This window comes from Mesocricetus auratus, unplaced genomic scaffold (genome assembly GCF_017639785.1).
Source record: "Mesocricetus auratus isolate SY011 unplaced genomic scaffold, BCM_Maur_2.0 Super-Scaffold_6730, whole genome shotgun sequence".
Lineage (NCBI taxonomy): Eukaryota > Metazoa > Chordata > Mammalia > Rodentia > Cricetidae > Mesocricetus > Mesocricetus auratus.
Window position 1 is genome coordinate 102,021,158 of NW_024429184.1, and position 16,076 is coordinate 102,037,233.

General features: G+C 40.4%; 1 protein-coding gene and 1 long non-coding RNA gene across 3 annotated transcripts in view; one reads left to right on the plus strand and one right to left on the minus strand.

Moving 5' to 3' along the window:
* Cep120 (centrosomal protein 120) overlaps positions 1–16,076 on the plus strand; it is a 58,780-nt gene that overhangs the window by 40,782 nt on the left and 1,922 nt on the right. For both annotated transcript variants that reach the window (XM_040741810.1, XM_005069045.4), the window contains exon 20: positions 11,040–11,185. In XM_040741810.1, coding sequence (XP_040597744.1) covers positions 11,040–11,185 — 146 coding nt within the window. The remainder of the gene's footprint in view (positions 1–11,039; positions 11,186–16,076) is intronic.
* LOC110340731 overlaps positions 1–16,076 on the minus strand; it is a 71,621-nt gene that overhangs the window by 9,262 nt on the left and 46,283 nt on the right. The window lies entirely within an intron of this gene.

Sequence of the window (16,076 nt, forward strand, 5' to 3'; positions counted from 1 at the left end):
ACTTAATTTCACTTATGAATAACCACTTCATCCCCTTAACTCATTTTCATTAGGACTTCACTGAAGGGGACAATTTGGGGATAAACTAAATTTACTGTTTAAGAACACATTTTGAAATGATTTTCATAGGAAGACACAATTATTCAACCATGAAAACTGTCACAGGGGAGTTTTGCATAATTTTAGGTTTAAAAGACTTACTAGTTTTCTGAAAATCTTTATTGACATTTTCCCTTCCTAGACAAGAATGTTATTTTCATGAGAAATTCATCTTAATCATTTGAAAAAACTATGGCTCAAATTAAGATTTAAGAGAATATGAATGAGACTTATTTTGAAAATAATTTATTGGAGCTATTAAAAGATCATGACTGGTTAATATACTGTAACTTTAAAAAATATGTCAGCTTTACTTCTGAGTGAAATGTGGTATATAATGTCTTTCAGATTTATATATTTTTTAGTATGTTTCCATAACAGTACATCATATACTATTCAATATCTTTGTGGTATTATGCTAATGCTGATGATCTTTTTAGAGTAGAGTACTACCAGACTGTATGGGAATTACAAAGTAGTAGACCATGTATGCCAGTGGAGCTTATAGCTGTGTTCAGATTTATGCATTACAGGTCAATATCTAAGTATAGATAGTACACAGAGTGGATACACTCAAGTTGTGTAGCCTTTATTTGAAATTGTTTGGACCAGAAATATTTTAGATTTCAGAATTTGTTTATATTTTATATTTGCATATGTGTAAACACAAAATCTACTTGTGTTTTAGTTAAATACATTAATTATTAGTAATAAGGCATTTTTTTCTTTTATTACAGTGTTTTTAATGTGCATATGCCTGTCTCCTGACCACAGTAGTCCCATCATGCATGATAGAGCTCAAAAAGTTTTGGATTTTAGAACATTTTAGATTTTGCATTTTCAAATTAGCAATGTATTATTTTAACGTTGACAGGTCTAGTGTGGACATTTTGCACAGTAGTAAGATCCCCCTAAACTCAGGACACTATATTCAGTGTATAAAAATAGATAAGAGTGGACCTCGCCCTCAGAATTCGGGAATAAGGAAGAAACAGTTGTAACTGTTGCCTGAGCACCATACAGTAGAGAAAGTTGTTAGTTATGACTTAGGGATGGTGTCTGGAGTCAGGACAGCGTTTCAGATGGACCCCTAAAGATGAGTTACTAGGATAGTAATAGCAAAACTGGTTGTGACAGAGCAAAGTAGTAGTTGCTGTAGAGATTGCAGAGGTTATTGCAAAGAATCATGAAGTCAGAAAGGTCTTAAAAAGTAGAGGAGAGCCCATTTTAAGGGACATTTCCAGTAACAAAGCTTGAAACGCAAATTGTAGCAATAGAAATGTCACGAGAAGGTTCTGTGAAAGACGATGCAAGAAGGCTCAGCCGTAGAGTCTGGAAAGGTTTTCCAGTGTGGGTGCCACAATTGAAATCTCAGATCATTTTCGTTTTTAATTCTAAAATCCCTGGATAGCAGATCATAGTCCCATTTTACAGATGAAGAAATGAGACTGTTGTCATGTATTCTCACAGAGGAACTGCATGCTAAAAACTGAAACTGAAGCCCAAGCTCTTTCCCGTTATATTCCGTGCACAGATGACAAGGGTTTCTTGAAGCAGAAGTCATGAGTTGGCATATCCTAGCAGAACAAAATGGTGTCATTGTCTGTTAGCGAGAGCAGCTCTGAGGAAAACTGACTATCTTTGAGGAAGAAGCAGCTGGACTTCATAAAGTCATGGTGCCAAGATACTTAGGTGGCATGTAGACGTGTAATAGGGAGGGAGGGAGGCCTGTGGAACAGGACCCATGGAGAGTGATGAGCAGAGTAGTTAAGGAGCATGCTGCTTTTGAAAGGGTGAAAGGGCCTCTCCCAAAGCTGGCCCCGGCTCCCTTCCGTGGAGTCCCAGTGCTTGAACACCAGCCCCCTTCTGAAAAGGGCCAGGAGCTGGAGGGCGCCAGTTAGCCCGGCACTGGGAAGCTCACAGAGGAAGCTTGCAGTGCTTCCGGCCAGCTAGTCTAGCCAAATTGGCAAGCTCCAGGTTCACTCTGAGAGACTCTGTCCCAAAGAATAAGATAGAGAATGATTGAGGAAGACACTGGTGTCAACCTCTGGCCTCCACAGGCTTGCATGGAAACACACTCTAAAGAAGGAACAAAAATGAGGCCAAAGATTATGAAATCTTCCCACCCCCCCAAAATTCCTCTTTGGCTAATACTACGTCCTTGCTTTTTGGTCTTCTAGAACCATATTACTCTATTTTCTATTTATTCTTTCTTCCTGTGCATTCTCACTCTCTGGCTTAAAAAAATGGCAAAATAATTTATATTATTTGTTCCTAATGAGAGGATAACACATTCAGTTTCTTTATTAAGGAAAGAAAACAGTTGAATAAATGTTTCTCCAAAACTTAGCCCATTGGAGAAACCGAAAGCAGCAGTCTTGGGGCTGGGGAGAGGGCCTAGTGGGTAAGCACACTCTGTCTGTGTGTGAGGACCTGAGCTCAAATCATCAGCACCCCTAGGAAAAGCGGCACGGCTGTGTGTGCCAGAACCCCAGCTTCGGTGGGAGGAGACAAGTCCATCCTGGTAGCTTCCTGACCAGCAAGACTTAATCAAAACAGCCTTTCTGCTGGTTCAGTGACATACCCTGTCTTATGGTCTACAGCAGACAGCACCCGAGGAAGAGCGCCAGTGCCCTGCTCTGGCCTCTACATGTGTGTGCATAAGCATGGCTATCTACTCACATGTATGCATCTCACATAGCAAATACATACACAATAATTATTAGCTTAAAAATAGTCTCTGAGTGAGTGCAATGTGTTTAGTACTCTCTCATTTTAGAATAATTTTATCCCTTATCCTGTAAACTTTCTGCTTTAGAAACAATATTATAAACAACTTTTGAGATCACTAGGAACCTTAGATGTTTTACAGGCCATGCAGTAATTTAAGAAAAGCAATAGCCTGTGGGGTCTTCAGTGAATTATGCTATGCCACTAACTGTTTTTGGAAGATTAAAATTAATAACTTCATTAAATTGGCACATTTCACATGTGTGAAAATTACTTCTAATTTTCTCCAAAACTCTTTATTAGAAACACATTTATTTTGTGTTTGAATGTAAAATTGGAAGTGTCTCTCTGCTTTTGTTCAGAGAATTGTTTGTGCAACTTTTCTGTTTAAATTGGATTAGTACCATGTTAATTTTACATTGCCTCTGGTGAATAGCCACGAGGCTATAATCTCTGCCAGTAATTTGTCACATCAAATCCCTCTGGAGGGCCGTAGAAAACATTCGTGTAGTACGGATTAGATGGTGAAAGTCATATCTTAGATTGTTAATAAATGTTAATGACAAAACCCAGCTGGTAAGGCTTGGAAATAAGATCTAATGCTCCGTGCCCATTGCCAGAACAATGTTTAAAGAAAGATTCCCATTACTCAGAGCTGACCTAGTAGAGTCAATTTGTGAATTAAAAAATTGTAACCTTCTACTTGTCTAGAAGAAAACTTTCCTTCTTATTCTCAGCCTCAATCCAAGTTGTGAGCTTTCCTAAAAAGTTTTGTTTTAGTAATTGATGGCAATAACTGTAATAAATAAATAAATATGAATGAAATGAGTCCCCATTTGAAAACAAGGGGTTTGGTATCTTAGGACATTAGGAGTACTAGTTTGATATGCGGGGGCAGTTTAATTTCTTTGTGAAAGTATGCTGTAGAACTACTTTTAGACAGGTACCTAAGTAACTGCTTGAATAGTAACAAATACCTAAGACTGCATTGGTCTTCATGTTCTAAATGATAACGTTACCAAAACCACTTCCAGAATGTTGATCTGTAAGCAGAATAAAAGTTGCCATTGTTTAAAAAATTATTGAATCGTTGTTATGAAATATGAATTAGTCGTAAAAATTAAACATTTTCACTGTGTTACATATTTGAAACTCTTGCATGTTTGTTCCCAGGACAGGAAGCAGAGCTAAGATTTTCTTTAGTAGCACGTGGGTCCTTTACCATATTTGTGCACAGTGGACGTGTTTAAAACGAGCAGTCTATTTACTTAAAGCAATGCAGACTTCATCGGCTGACATCAGCACTATCTTGTCCAGCCTCCCGCGTATCCACTCGGAGTAATTAATTTGATTAATTTATAAGTAATTTAGCCAAGGATGGGGATGTAAATCTTTGTTTAAGAAAACAGTTGGAGGTCCAAGGCTTGGTTAAAAACTGTGTCTTGAAACCATCCAGGCCCTCCTACTGACTTGTCAGCTCTGGGTTATTTTCAGAAAACTTGACTTGAGATCCTTAGTTTAGTTCTGCGTTTTTCCCACAGACTTGGATGGTATGTGTGAGTGGGAGAGTAAGTAGTGGCCACTCTGTAGCCGCTGTTTAGTCTAGTGTATGCATGTTTACATCTCCTTTCTGGATTTATAGGCAGCCAGGGCAAAATAAAGATTATACTCTCTTGATTGAGGGACCTTTAACCCAGAGCACCTGGCTGTGGAAAGCTTTGCCTGGCCCTTGGCTTTGGAGGTTTTGCATGCATATGTAATTATTGCTTGCTTTAAAAGTCAAGGCATTTAAAATAATCTTGGTGTGTCTTAGAATAAAAATGTTTCAAGTTAGGGTGTGTCATTAAGAAGTTCATTTTATGAACAACTTGAGTAGCCTGAAGTTAAATAATCAACTTCTGTTCTTTTTTCTTGTAGTCATACTTTTTCTCATTATTTAAAAACAATGCAAATTTTGCCAGTTGTAGTGGTACATATTTGCAATCCCAGCATTCAGGCGGCGGCAGCGAAAGGGTCAGTCACTACAAGTGCCAGGCTAGACAGGACTATGCAGTGAGGCTGCACAGTGAGAGCCCTGCTCAAACAACTGTAGATGTAGCACTTTGTAACATAGAGGTGAAAATCAACAATAATCTTATCTCCTCCCCAACTAGAGATAGTCATTTACTGTATTTTTGCCCAAATATTTTCCTTTCTTAAAATAACTTCTCTAAAGAATGTATTTATTGGCCAGCCAGTGGTGATGCATGCCTTTAATCCCAGTACTTATGAGGCAGAGGGAGGAGGATCTCTGTGAGTTCGAGGCCAGCCTGCTCTACAGAGTGAATTCGAGGCCAGGTTCCAATGCTACAGAGAAACCCTGTCTCGAAAAACCAAAAGAGGGGGGGGGGGAGTTGTATTTTTGGGTAGGTATGTACACCCATGCTTGTACCTACAAAAGCCCATATATCTTCCTCGATTGAACTCCCCTTCATTTCTATTGAGACATTAAAGTGAAATTGGAACTCACCGGCTAGCCCGGCTGTCAGTGAAGCCTTGCAATCCTCCTGTCTCCACCCTCCCAGCCTGTCCCACCACCATGCCTGGCTTTCCATAGAGGATGGCAGTGCCAATGCACATCCTCAGGCTTGTACAGCAAGTGCTTCAGGCACCGAGCATCTCTCTGCCCTCTTACTTTCAGACTGTGCCTTTCTCAGCTGTGCCTCCTGCCTTCCTGTGAGTACCATGTATTATCAGTCTGCTTCTCTTTATAGTTTCAGCACATAAGACATTTAAAAATATATACCCAGGTAAGCCTGCTGGCATAGAGCTCTAATCTCAGCTCCGCATGAGGATGAAGCAGGAAGATAGATACAAGGCCAGCCTGGGCAAATTCGTGAGACTTTGGCCCAGTGAGTGGTTCTGTCTCCAGGCTGTAAGGAGCAGAGTGAGAGAGCATACCCAGCCTCTTCCACCATCTCTGCATGGGCAGTTACACACAAAATGAGTGAAAAGAACGGGGAACAAAGTGGTAAAGTGATTGCCTTGCATGTTTGGGCTGCCAGGTTTAATGCCTAGCACTGGACAATTTTGGAATTCTAAAAACCTTTGTAAATAGTGTTATTTATTTTCATGATATAGTTACATGGAGTAGCCTTTAATGAGGGCACCACAGTTATGCAGGTTTTATACGTAATCTTTAGTGAAACTGCTTTTTTAAAGATTTCCTTATGGTAAGGTGGTTTTGAATGGTTCTCACACAAGTAACAGTTTTCAGATAGAATTTCAGATACTAGAAGAATACATTCACTATTTTTTAAGCTTTACTAGATGTTATTTCCGGAAGTGGCTGTGCTAATTTTAACTTTGCAGCAGTTGTACAGGGCTGGAGATATGGGAGAGCACTTGCCTACTGTGTAAATGTAAGGCCCAGAGTCACAAAACCAGCACACAGCAGAACATGGTCACTTCTCTTCACGCTGTTGCCAATATGTACCTATCAGACATCTTCAAACTTTCACTTTGGTAAAGTTGAAATAGTATTATTTTGTGACTTCAGTTTTCTCCCACTCACTGATGACTTTTAGCGTTCTTTTTATATGCTTGTTGGCCACAGTAGTCCTCATCAGTGGAAAACCTGATTGTCATTTGTTTGATAGAAATGTATCAATAATTTAGATTTTGCAGTTATCAGACAAGAAGTCTAAAATACTATAATTACTGTGCTCTAGAAAATAGGTGACACAATGAAGAAAGTAGACATTCTTGAAAGAAAGTATTGTAAGTGAAATTAAGAACTAAATAGAAGAATTATAAGAGCAGATTGTAAACATAACAGAAAGTGGATAGGGTGATATAAATTATTCAGGCTGAAATAGGGGAAATAAAGATGGTGATTATAGCAAAGAAAGAGCGTAAAGTATAGGTTAAGGGCTGGGAAAATGTCTTCATATATAAGCATATATATCTGTACATACATACATGTGTATATCCAAGGAGATCTTTGAATGCATAGGAAGCCACACTTACAAGTGTCATAATAAAACTGCACCAGTGCAGAGCAGCTTGTTGAAGGCTGTCCTTGGGAGTGGGGGTAGGAGCAGCAGGTGACCTTTCGTTTGTTTTGTGTAACCGCCCTGCGTGTCCTGGAACTTGCTCTGTAGACCAGGCTAGCCTCGAACTCGTAGAGATTATAGTTTAGAACATGCCCTGCTCACAGGGATACTGAGTTGGAAACTTTAGTAAAACTCAATAATATGGGGGCATTTCTTAAGTAGTTTACCTCTAATAACCCGTTGTGAATTCAAGACAGTGGTAAGATTAGAAAATACTTGAAATCAAAATAATAAAAAATACAATATATAACATCAGGAACTTTGTGGGGAAAATGTGCTTAGACAGAAATTTTAACCAAAGAAGAGTCTGTTTTCTAGTCAGAGCTAGGGAGATAGCTCATTCAGTAAAGTGCCCTTCACACATGAGGGCCTGCATTTGAACACCATCCCCCATATAAGAACCTGGCGTGGTAGCATGTGCTTGTAACCCCAGCACTGGGGAAGCAGAGACAGTCAGGTCCTTGTCCCAGACCAACCAGATAGATCTGCCTATCAGAGATCCCCAAGTCTCAGTATCAGCTCAAAAACCAAGGTAACAGATTAACATCCCAGGTTTACCTCCTCAACCCACGCATGTAAACACGCATGCACAAAGCCAAAAGCTGTTTCTTTGAGAGGAAGTCTGTAGAAAAGCAAGGTTCCCTATCAGTAACAGAATGTTCAAGAGAGAGGGGACTCCAGATCCTACCAGCATATGAAGAGATTAGGAGACTATGAAGAAGTACAAATGAATCTGATAAACAACTCAGGAATTAAAAATAACCATACAGCTGTTAGACAAATCGTAATGGTAATATATACAGAAAAAAAATACTTGACTCAAATATTTGAATATAGGTGAACAGACTATTTAAAAAGTGTTTTTATAAAAGACCACTGCATAATAGCCATGTTCTAAATCTTAATCTATATAGATTTAGAAATTACAAAAGCAAAACTAGACAGTTTATCTCCAATAGGTGCGAAACATGGAAGGGCCACACCCTGGGTTGCTCACTAGACAAAGGTGATTTACTACTTAAGAACAATACAGGAGGGCAGGGCATGGTGGCACACACCTTTAGTCTCAGCACTTCAGAGGCAGAGACAGGCGAATCTCTGTGAGTCCAAGACCAGCCAGGTCTACGTATGGAATTCCAGGAGAGCCAGGACTATGTAGAGAGACCCTGTCTTTAAAAATACAAAGCAATATAGGAGGTAAAGTCATAAGATCATATGAGGAGATGTAGAAAGAATCTATGTGCATTCACAATAGCATGTAGTAAACTAAGAACAAAGAGACATTTCTTAGTAATAAGTGTTTACATTAAATCTACAGAAAGCTTTCTTTAAAATTTGAATTTTCCCCCTAGAACTCCATTTTCTACTGACATTATGTTAGAAATGTTCCAGTATCGTAATTAAGAGAACTAGAGATACATAAGGGATGGTACACGCCTTACCTAGCATGTACGAATGCCCTCAATAGACAAGCTCATTGTAAGTGGAAAATACTCTAGGTCAGTTGTTGTGCACGTCACCTGCTAACATCACAGCTTGGCAACACTGCACTGTAGAGTATTGGTTATTTACCTTCATGAGCCTGAGAATGGGTGAGTAGCTGCCCCCAAGTCACAAGTACTGAGTGCGCCTCCTATAGCATTGTGAAATCGAAGACTAATTCAGGAGTCACTTGTATGTAGGGTCTCTGTGCATAGTTTTTGGTCTTCTGTCAGAAGTAGCTAAGTTAACCAATGTTCTGGGACTATATCAAAAATCAGTTTCTCCACCAGAGAACATTAGACGCAAAAGACATGTAAAACCTCTGGCTTTAGAAGCATCTATAATCAAATAGGAGTGTAGTTTAGAAGTTACTGTTCTTAGCATATAGAGAATCATAGAGACTCACCAAACAGAAGTAAAAGACATCCAAACTTAGTTGTAAACCACCATCACTAGCTGTCAGTACTGTGAAAGCATACAGGAAGAAGCAAAGTTGATCTTAGCTTCATTGTAAGCATAAGTCCAACACGCTTTTGTTCTTGATTTTTCTTTCTAGAAACAGTTATTTGTGTGAAAATTTAGAAACAGGAAGAACTAAATTTTGAAGACGGCCAGAGGTAGATTACTTAGTCTGACAGATGCTAAGATGGACTTTTCTCAGGCACTGGAGTCAAGCAGTGTGGAGTTAGTACATGGGTAGGAGGCAGGGCAGTTCAGTGTATCCACAAACACGTCCTCAGGCACATGGCAGAGGTGATCCTCTAGCACTGGACCCAAAGCCAACTGATCTAAACGATGCTTCCAGAAGGTACTATAAAGAATATCTCCAGGATGGAAAAATGGCTCAGTGGTTAGGAGCACTTGCTGCTGTTCCAGAAGACCAAGTTTGGTTCCTAGCACCCATATCAGGTGCCTAACAGCAGCCTGTAATTCTAGGTTCAAGAGATCCAACTCCTTGTCCTGGCCTCCATGGATGTCTGCACTCACATGCATGCACCCCCATACGTGCACACATAAATAAATGTAAAAATAGTGTCTTCAAGACTGACACAAGTCAGAACAGAGAGGTCCTGCTAGAAAGGAACTGATGGAACATGTGGGCGCTGTTGATGAAGAATTCGGTTCATCCCAAAATACAGAGTAATAGGAAATCTTTGAAATGCAGCACCAATAAGCTAAACGGCTATAGAGAGAAAAACCTCAGATATTTTAGTAAGAACTTTATAGATAAGCTTATCCAAATGCCATTAAAATGTGTTGAAACTCATTTGGAAAAAATGCAAAATAAAATCAGGACAAACCATTATTTGATCTGTCAGAACTGTTAAAAAGAAAAAAAGAATCACTTTAAGTGTTGGCCAAAAATACAGGACCTGGGAACTCTCACCATGGCTGTTCAGTGATGGACTGCCTTGCCCCCAGTTTGGCGATATTCCTAACCCTGCAGTTGTTGTGCATTCCGACCCAGGTGTAGAGCCAGGTGAGAAGCATCCTCATCTTATCATCGGCAGTGTTTATAGGGTAGGGTCGGGTAGGGTGGGGTAGGGTAGGGTAGGGTAGGGTCAGATTGGAAGCTGCCCACAGGCCCACAGCAGAACATAGACTGAGTGAGTAAACGTGTGAGTTGCTGTGAGTGATGTACTGCCCAGGGCAGTACAAAGCGACTCTCAAGTCAGTGTTAACTGAAAGAAGCTCAGCTTCCCAATTCTTCGCAGACCTCAGACCTCTGTGCTGACCTCAGCGCTTTTTGTGGGTTTAGAGGTGGGTAGGATGACCTTTGGAAAGTGTTAGTGACTGGGGGAGGGGGGAGGGCACACAAAGTTATGGTAACCTTTTATGTGTATGCTTTACATTGTAACAATTTAACAAAATTTCCCTTGCATTTAGTCCATTTTCTATTTGCTATAATCAGAAAAGAATTTAGTTCAAAAAGAGAAAGAAAGCATGAACTGGGCATGGTAGCACACACCTTTAATCCCAGCATCAGAAGGCAGAGGCAGGTGGATCTTTGTGAGCTCTAGGCCAGCCAGAGCTACATAGCAATATCTTTCTTTAAAACAACTATCACACATGCGCACACATGTACACACACACACACACACACACACACACACACACATACACACACACACCATATTGACCCTGGTGTCTCTTTGAAGTTCAGCCCTAAAGAAAGACTAGGCCTCGTATATAGAGAAATGCATGGGGGATTTAGAAGCTCCAGGTTGCACTGTATGGGTCTCACCTCAGCACTCACATAGATTCTCTCTTACAAGTCATGGAGTAGCTTCATCCTACAGAGTGTCTCACTCATCTTAAAATCTCTTATCCACTCTGGAAGAATTGTTAATTTTTTAAAATGCAAATTCTTCCACAGAAGGTGTTCGTGCCTCACAGTCTTATGCAGTGTAACTGTTCAGCAAACCCCCGTCCTCACTGACCATAAATTACGATGTCAAAAAGATGGGGGGAGTAAAAAGATTATCAGGAGAAAAGTGGGGCATTTCTAAATATCATTTGACCTAGAATCGCCAGCATATCCTTCTGTCCTGAGTACTGTCCCAGTCTGAAGTCTCAGTCATAGAAATGGGCGCATTCCCGGTGACACATGTCAGCTTTTCCATTTCTCTTAAGAGGGAGCAAGAAAGTCAAATGGCTCGCCTTAAAAAACAGCAAGAGGAGTTGGAGCAGATGCGGCTGCGTTACCTGGCTGCTGAGGAGAAAGAGACGGTGAAAACTGAGCAACAGGAACTGCTGGACATACGGAACGAACTGAACAGGTACAGGTGTTACAAGGCGATTTCCTTCTTGCTAACATGAGTCTTATATAACAGCCTTTCAGTTTGGTCTCACCCCGAGCTAAGAAGGGTACTGTGTCAGATTGTTCAAAGAGAAGATAAAATGAATACACACATGCATGTCTGTGTTGATATGCTGTAAAGAATGTTAAAGGAGTAAGATTCATTTTTATATTACCTACAAATTTGATAAGCAAAAAAAGTATATCAGTCCTCATTTACCAAAGCAATGTTTAACACATAGCATAGTACTTTTTAAATTATCTTAAAGATTTGTTCTTAATTACATGTTTTTATGTGTAGTTGTATGCCTGTGCATGCATGGGTGCCTGTTGAATTCAGAAACAGATGTTGGTTTTCCTGGAACTAGAGTTACAGGCAGCTGTGAGCCACCCAACATAGGTGCTGGGAATCGAACCCCAGTCCTCTGGAAGAGCAGCAAGTACACTTCACCACTGAGCTATCTCTCCAGCTGCTTTAAGATGTTTTGTATGATAGCACATTTTGGAAAGTATGGATCATATTATTTCATAAATGGACAGCACTATCTGAGCTTACAATACAAGTTGCCAAGTTATGTTTGTTGAAAACAAATAATAACAGTACATATTTAGCCCTTAAGCATGGCCTGGAGATGACTTGACAATTGATATTACTCTGTGAGTTCTCTCATTAGTCTAATGGAGCTCTGGGCCCATATTATATTGTTACTGCATATTCATACATGAAGCTGCCATAGGATAACAGATAGACACAGTTGTGCATAAACTGGGCCTTGCTCCCATGGAAGCCACCTGTTGAAGCCCAAACCTACACTATTTGGAGATGGAACCTTTAGCAGCCACTTAGGTGTAGATGAGGTGCTGAAAGTGGAGCCCTCACAAGGGGATTAGTGCTCATCTAAGAGACACTTTCTTCCCTTTCTTGTGTGGGGACGGACAGAGGAAAAGGTAGACTGTTCTAGAACCCTGATCTTGAGCATGCTAGAAGCATGAGTAAATCATTTTTTGAGCTACCCATTCTGTCCTGTTTTGTTCTGACAGCCAAGGCTTCTAAGTGTGCTGTGTTCTTGATAAAGATGTGCTTATCCCTGGAATAAATGAAGTTAGAAATGTTTTCCTTCCAAAATCACTATCCTGAAAGCACAATAGACAGTCAGATAGCAGAACCTTAAACACTATATACTGTTTTCTCGTGTTTACATCTATATGATGGGGTTTCTAGATTAGACACATTAAGAGATTAATAATAACCAATAAAATTGAATAATTCTAACTCTACAGTAAAGTATGAGCATCAGGCATCTGTCAGAATACTTGGTGCTCACCCCTCTAATGATATGGTAGCTGATAGATGGTTGGGATTCTGTGACCAGTTATTTGAACACATACCTTCTGATGCCATGCTAGTCCATCAGACAACTGAGACTAGCAGGCAGGCAGCAGATACAGCTGAACAAAAGGATGATTAATGACCTGGACAGATCTGCTGGGTAGCCTGAGATTCTTGCACACTACTCAGAAGGCTGTGTACTTTCAAACTTAGGAATTACTTAGTTGGGGGCATTTTCTGTCTAATGCTTTTGTGGGTTAGTTGAAAGCACAGAAAGAAGAGCCAGGCATAGCACAGGGTGCAGCTACTTTGATTATATATATGGCGATTCCTAACATGAACTGCTTGACATTATTGTTAATGATTTAAAAAAAAAAAAAACACTACAGGTAAGCCAGGGGAACACAGAGGTCAAAAATAGTCTCTAGAATCAGATGAACTCAGGTTCCATGATATTAGCTGTGTGGCTTTCCAAAAGTGTTGAAGTCTTTCTTTTTAACCTGGTCCTCATCTCTAATCTCATTTCCGGTCTTACTCAGTGAGTTGCTTTAAAATTTTTAAAAAAGTAAGATAGTCATATAAACCATTTAAAACAATCCCTGCTATAGTAGGGCTCAATCAGAGCTACTGTGCTACTAATATGAATAACTAAATTTGAAATTTCTTATACATTAATTCTAATTTCCCTTTAATTGGTATTAGCAGTTATCCTGAAATAGTCACATAAAAATAAACTTTCAAGTATTAAATTCTGTAAATGGAAGCACAGGCTCAATACAGCTACCGAGATATGAAAAACAAAATAAAATTTAGTCTTAAGTGTCTTTGGCAGAGTTTCCAAAAAAATATTTGGTGTCTGCAGCATTGTAGACTTGGAACCCATGAACCACTGACTTAGGACATGACCCATATAGCTCAGAAACTAAAGGTGTCTCTTAGTCATGTGCTCAAGTCTCTTTTGGTTGCTTAAAAGAAGACCAGAGGTGCCTATCAACATGTGAATCATAACGAGTCTTACTAATAATCTTTACTTATCGTGACTCAGAACTGAAACCAGTACATTAGAGACAAATGCAGTGTCCTCTATGGAAGGTGGAAGAAAATCACTGTGGGATAGGAAAGATGTTCAAAACAGTTCACACAGGGAGCCATGGCCACACTTACCGTTGTGACTCCACTGCCAAAGAGTTGGTGCAGCTAAGGACAGTCATAGGTACCATGTTCGTATTCACTGCAGAAAATGTCTCTGGGGTCTCACCAGTGTGTGACATCCTTTACAAGAAACCAGACACCTAGATATCTTGAGTGCAATGGGACCATGCACTGAAGATATCTTGTAATGAATATATCATGACATCCAAATGGTTGGAAGAGAGTTGGGTATATTGAACCTGGAGAAGAAAGCCCTTGGGAAAAGGGGTAACTAGCTGTCTAAAACTACCTGGAGTACTGCCATATTAGAAGGAAATCGGCTTCTCCTCTTGGATGGAAAGACAGAAGCAGAAGCAGTAAGAGGATTAAAAGGCATACTGAGCTCATATGACAAGGAACTTTTTAACAGCAGTCCTGTGGGTTCTGAGACAGGAAGCAAGTGAGTTGGATAGGCACAGCATTTGCCAGGTACGTTAGCAAAGTTTACTGTTGGAATTCTGTGGGTCCTCAGCTACCGAATTTAAATGTTCTATTGTGATCATGACAACTTCAGTAAATACTTGATAGGGGTCATTTTAAAGGTGACATGATTAGACCTGTTGATATATAGTTTGGCACCATGGATCATGAATTTGCCTAGAAGGTCCCTTCCTCCTAAGTGGCTATAATAATGAGCTCAGGGGAGAGGAGATGACTCAGTACATAAGAAGTGCCTGTCATGCAAGCATGAGGCCCTGAGTTTGAATCCCAAGAATACAAGAAAAGAATGCACAGTGGTACATATCGCTAATCCCAGTGCTCATGCTTCTGTAGGGAAATAAAAGGGAGGAGGAGATGAGAATTCCCAGAAGCCTCCTGGGTCAGTTAGCCTGGCATACAACACAGAATAACAACAAAGAGGTTCTGTCTCAAAGTGGAAGCAAGGACCAGTACCTGAGGCTGGCCTCTGTCCTCTGCACTGTACTGGGGCACGCATGGATGTACACTCTCACACTGTGTGTGTGCGTGCGCGCACACACGTAGCACATATATGAATTATGGTAAAGGAAACAACTAATCAGAAATAAGTTCTTTCTCATCTGCAACTGGAAATGTGTTCCACGTCATTGGCCTGGCACTCCTCGGTATTGACGTTTTTTCTAAGATCAGATGAGGATACTTGGTGTCCCTCTTAAGCTGTGTTCTTTAGTGTCTGTTTGTGTTTCAGAACTATTTGAACAAATGAAACTGTTTACTGCCAGTAACATGCACTGTCTGGGTCCAGGCCTCCTGATTCTACTTCCTCTCTCCCTGATCTGCATGTAAGATTAGACACAGAATTGTAACAAGTTCTTTTTTTTTTTTTGGTTTTACAAGACAGGGTTTGTCTGTATTGTTTTAGAGGCTGTTGGTCCAGCCCGGCCTCGAACTCACAGAGATCCGCCTGCCTCTGCCTCCCGAGTGCTGGGATTAAAGGTGTGAGCCACCACCGCCCAGCCTGTAACAAGTTCTTAAAGACCTGAAGTTAACCCTAAAATGTTCCATCACAGGGTTTCGTATTCTTTCTACTGGGAACACCATTATCATTCCCTCTCATTTCCAAGGCAGTGCTCTGTTTGAAATATTGGAATGCCCAAACAGCACCGCTCCTCGCTCCCTCTCCAGCTGAGGTCATCAAAACTGTGACAGGAGACACACAGAGCAAATCGTGCCCTCTGGCCCAGGCTTCCATGTTCTCAGAGTTGATTTGGGATAAGTAATTAGAGACACAAGCTCTTTCACAGGGTGCACTATCCTTGAGTCACTACACTTGCCCCAAGATTGGTTGGCATCCGTAGCTATTTAATGAGTAAATTTAAAGAAAATAGGAAAGGTTGAGTTACAACTAAAGATAAACAATAAGGGATGACTAAATGATGACACATCTAAGTGATGGGGTAGTTGTGATAAAAGTGAAGATCGGGTAGAGTATCAGTAGGAAAGCTTAGGGATGCGGAGATGGCTCAGTGGTTTATAGTGTTTGGTTCCCAGCACCTACGTGAGGTGACCACGGCTCCAGGGCATCTGACACCTGATGGCGACTGAGCTCATGTATATCCACACTCAGGCACAAATATTACATGTAATTAAAAATAAATCTCTTTCTAAAAAATTAAGTAGATGTATGCATTTAATTGAAAACAAATATTCATTTTTATTTTCTCGATAAAGTTGGAGATTATCTTTTTTTTCTTTCTACAGTTTTAGGGTGTCTGTTTGGGTTTTAAGTGTCAGAAACTGAACCAAGGGATTGAAGTTACAGACAAGTGCTGTCTCACTGATAGTGAGCTATGTCCCAACCCCTTGCTTTTGTGTTTGAACCGTCTTGCTGTACAGCCCAGGCTGGCCTGGGATTTGTGGTCCTCCTCGC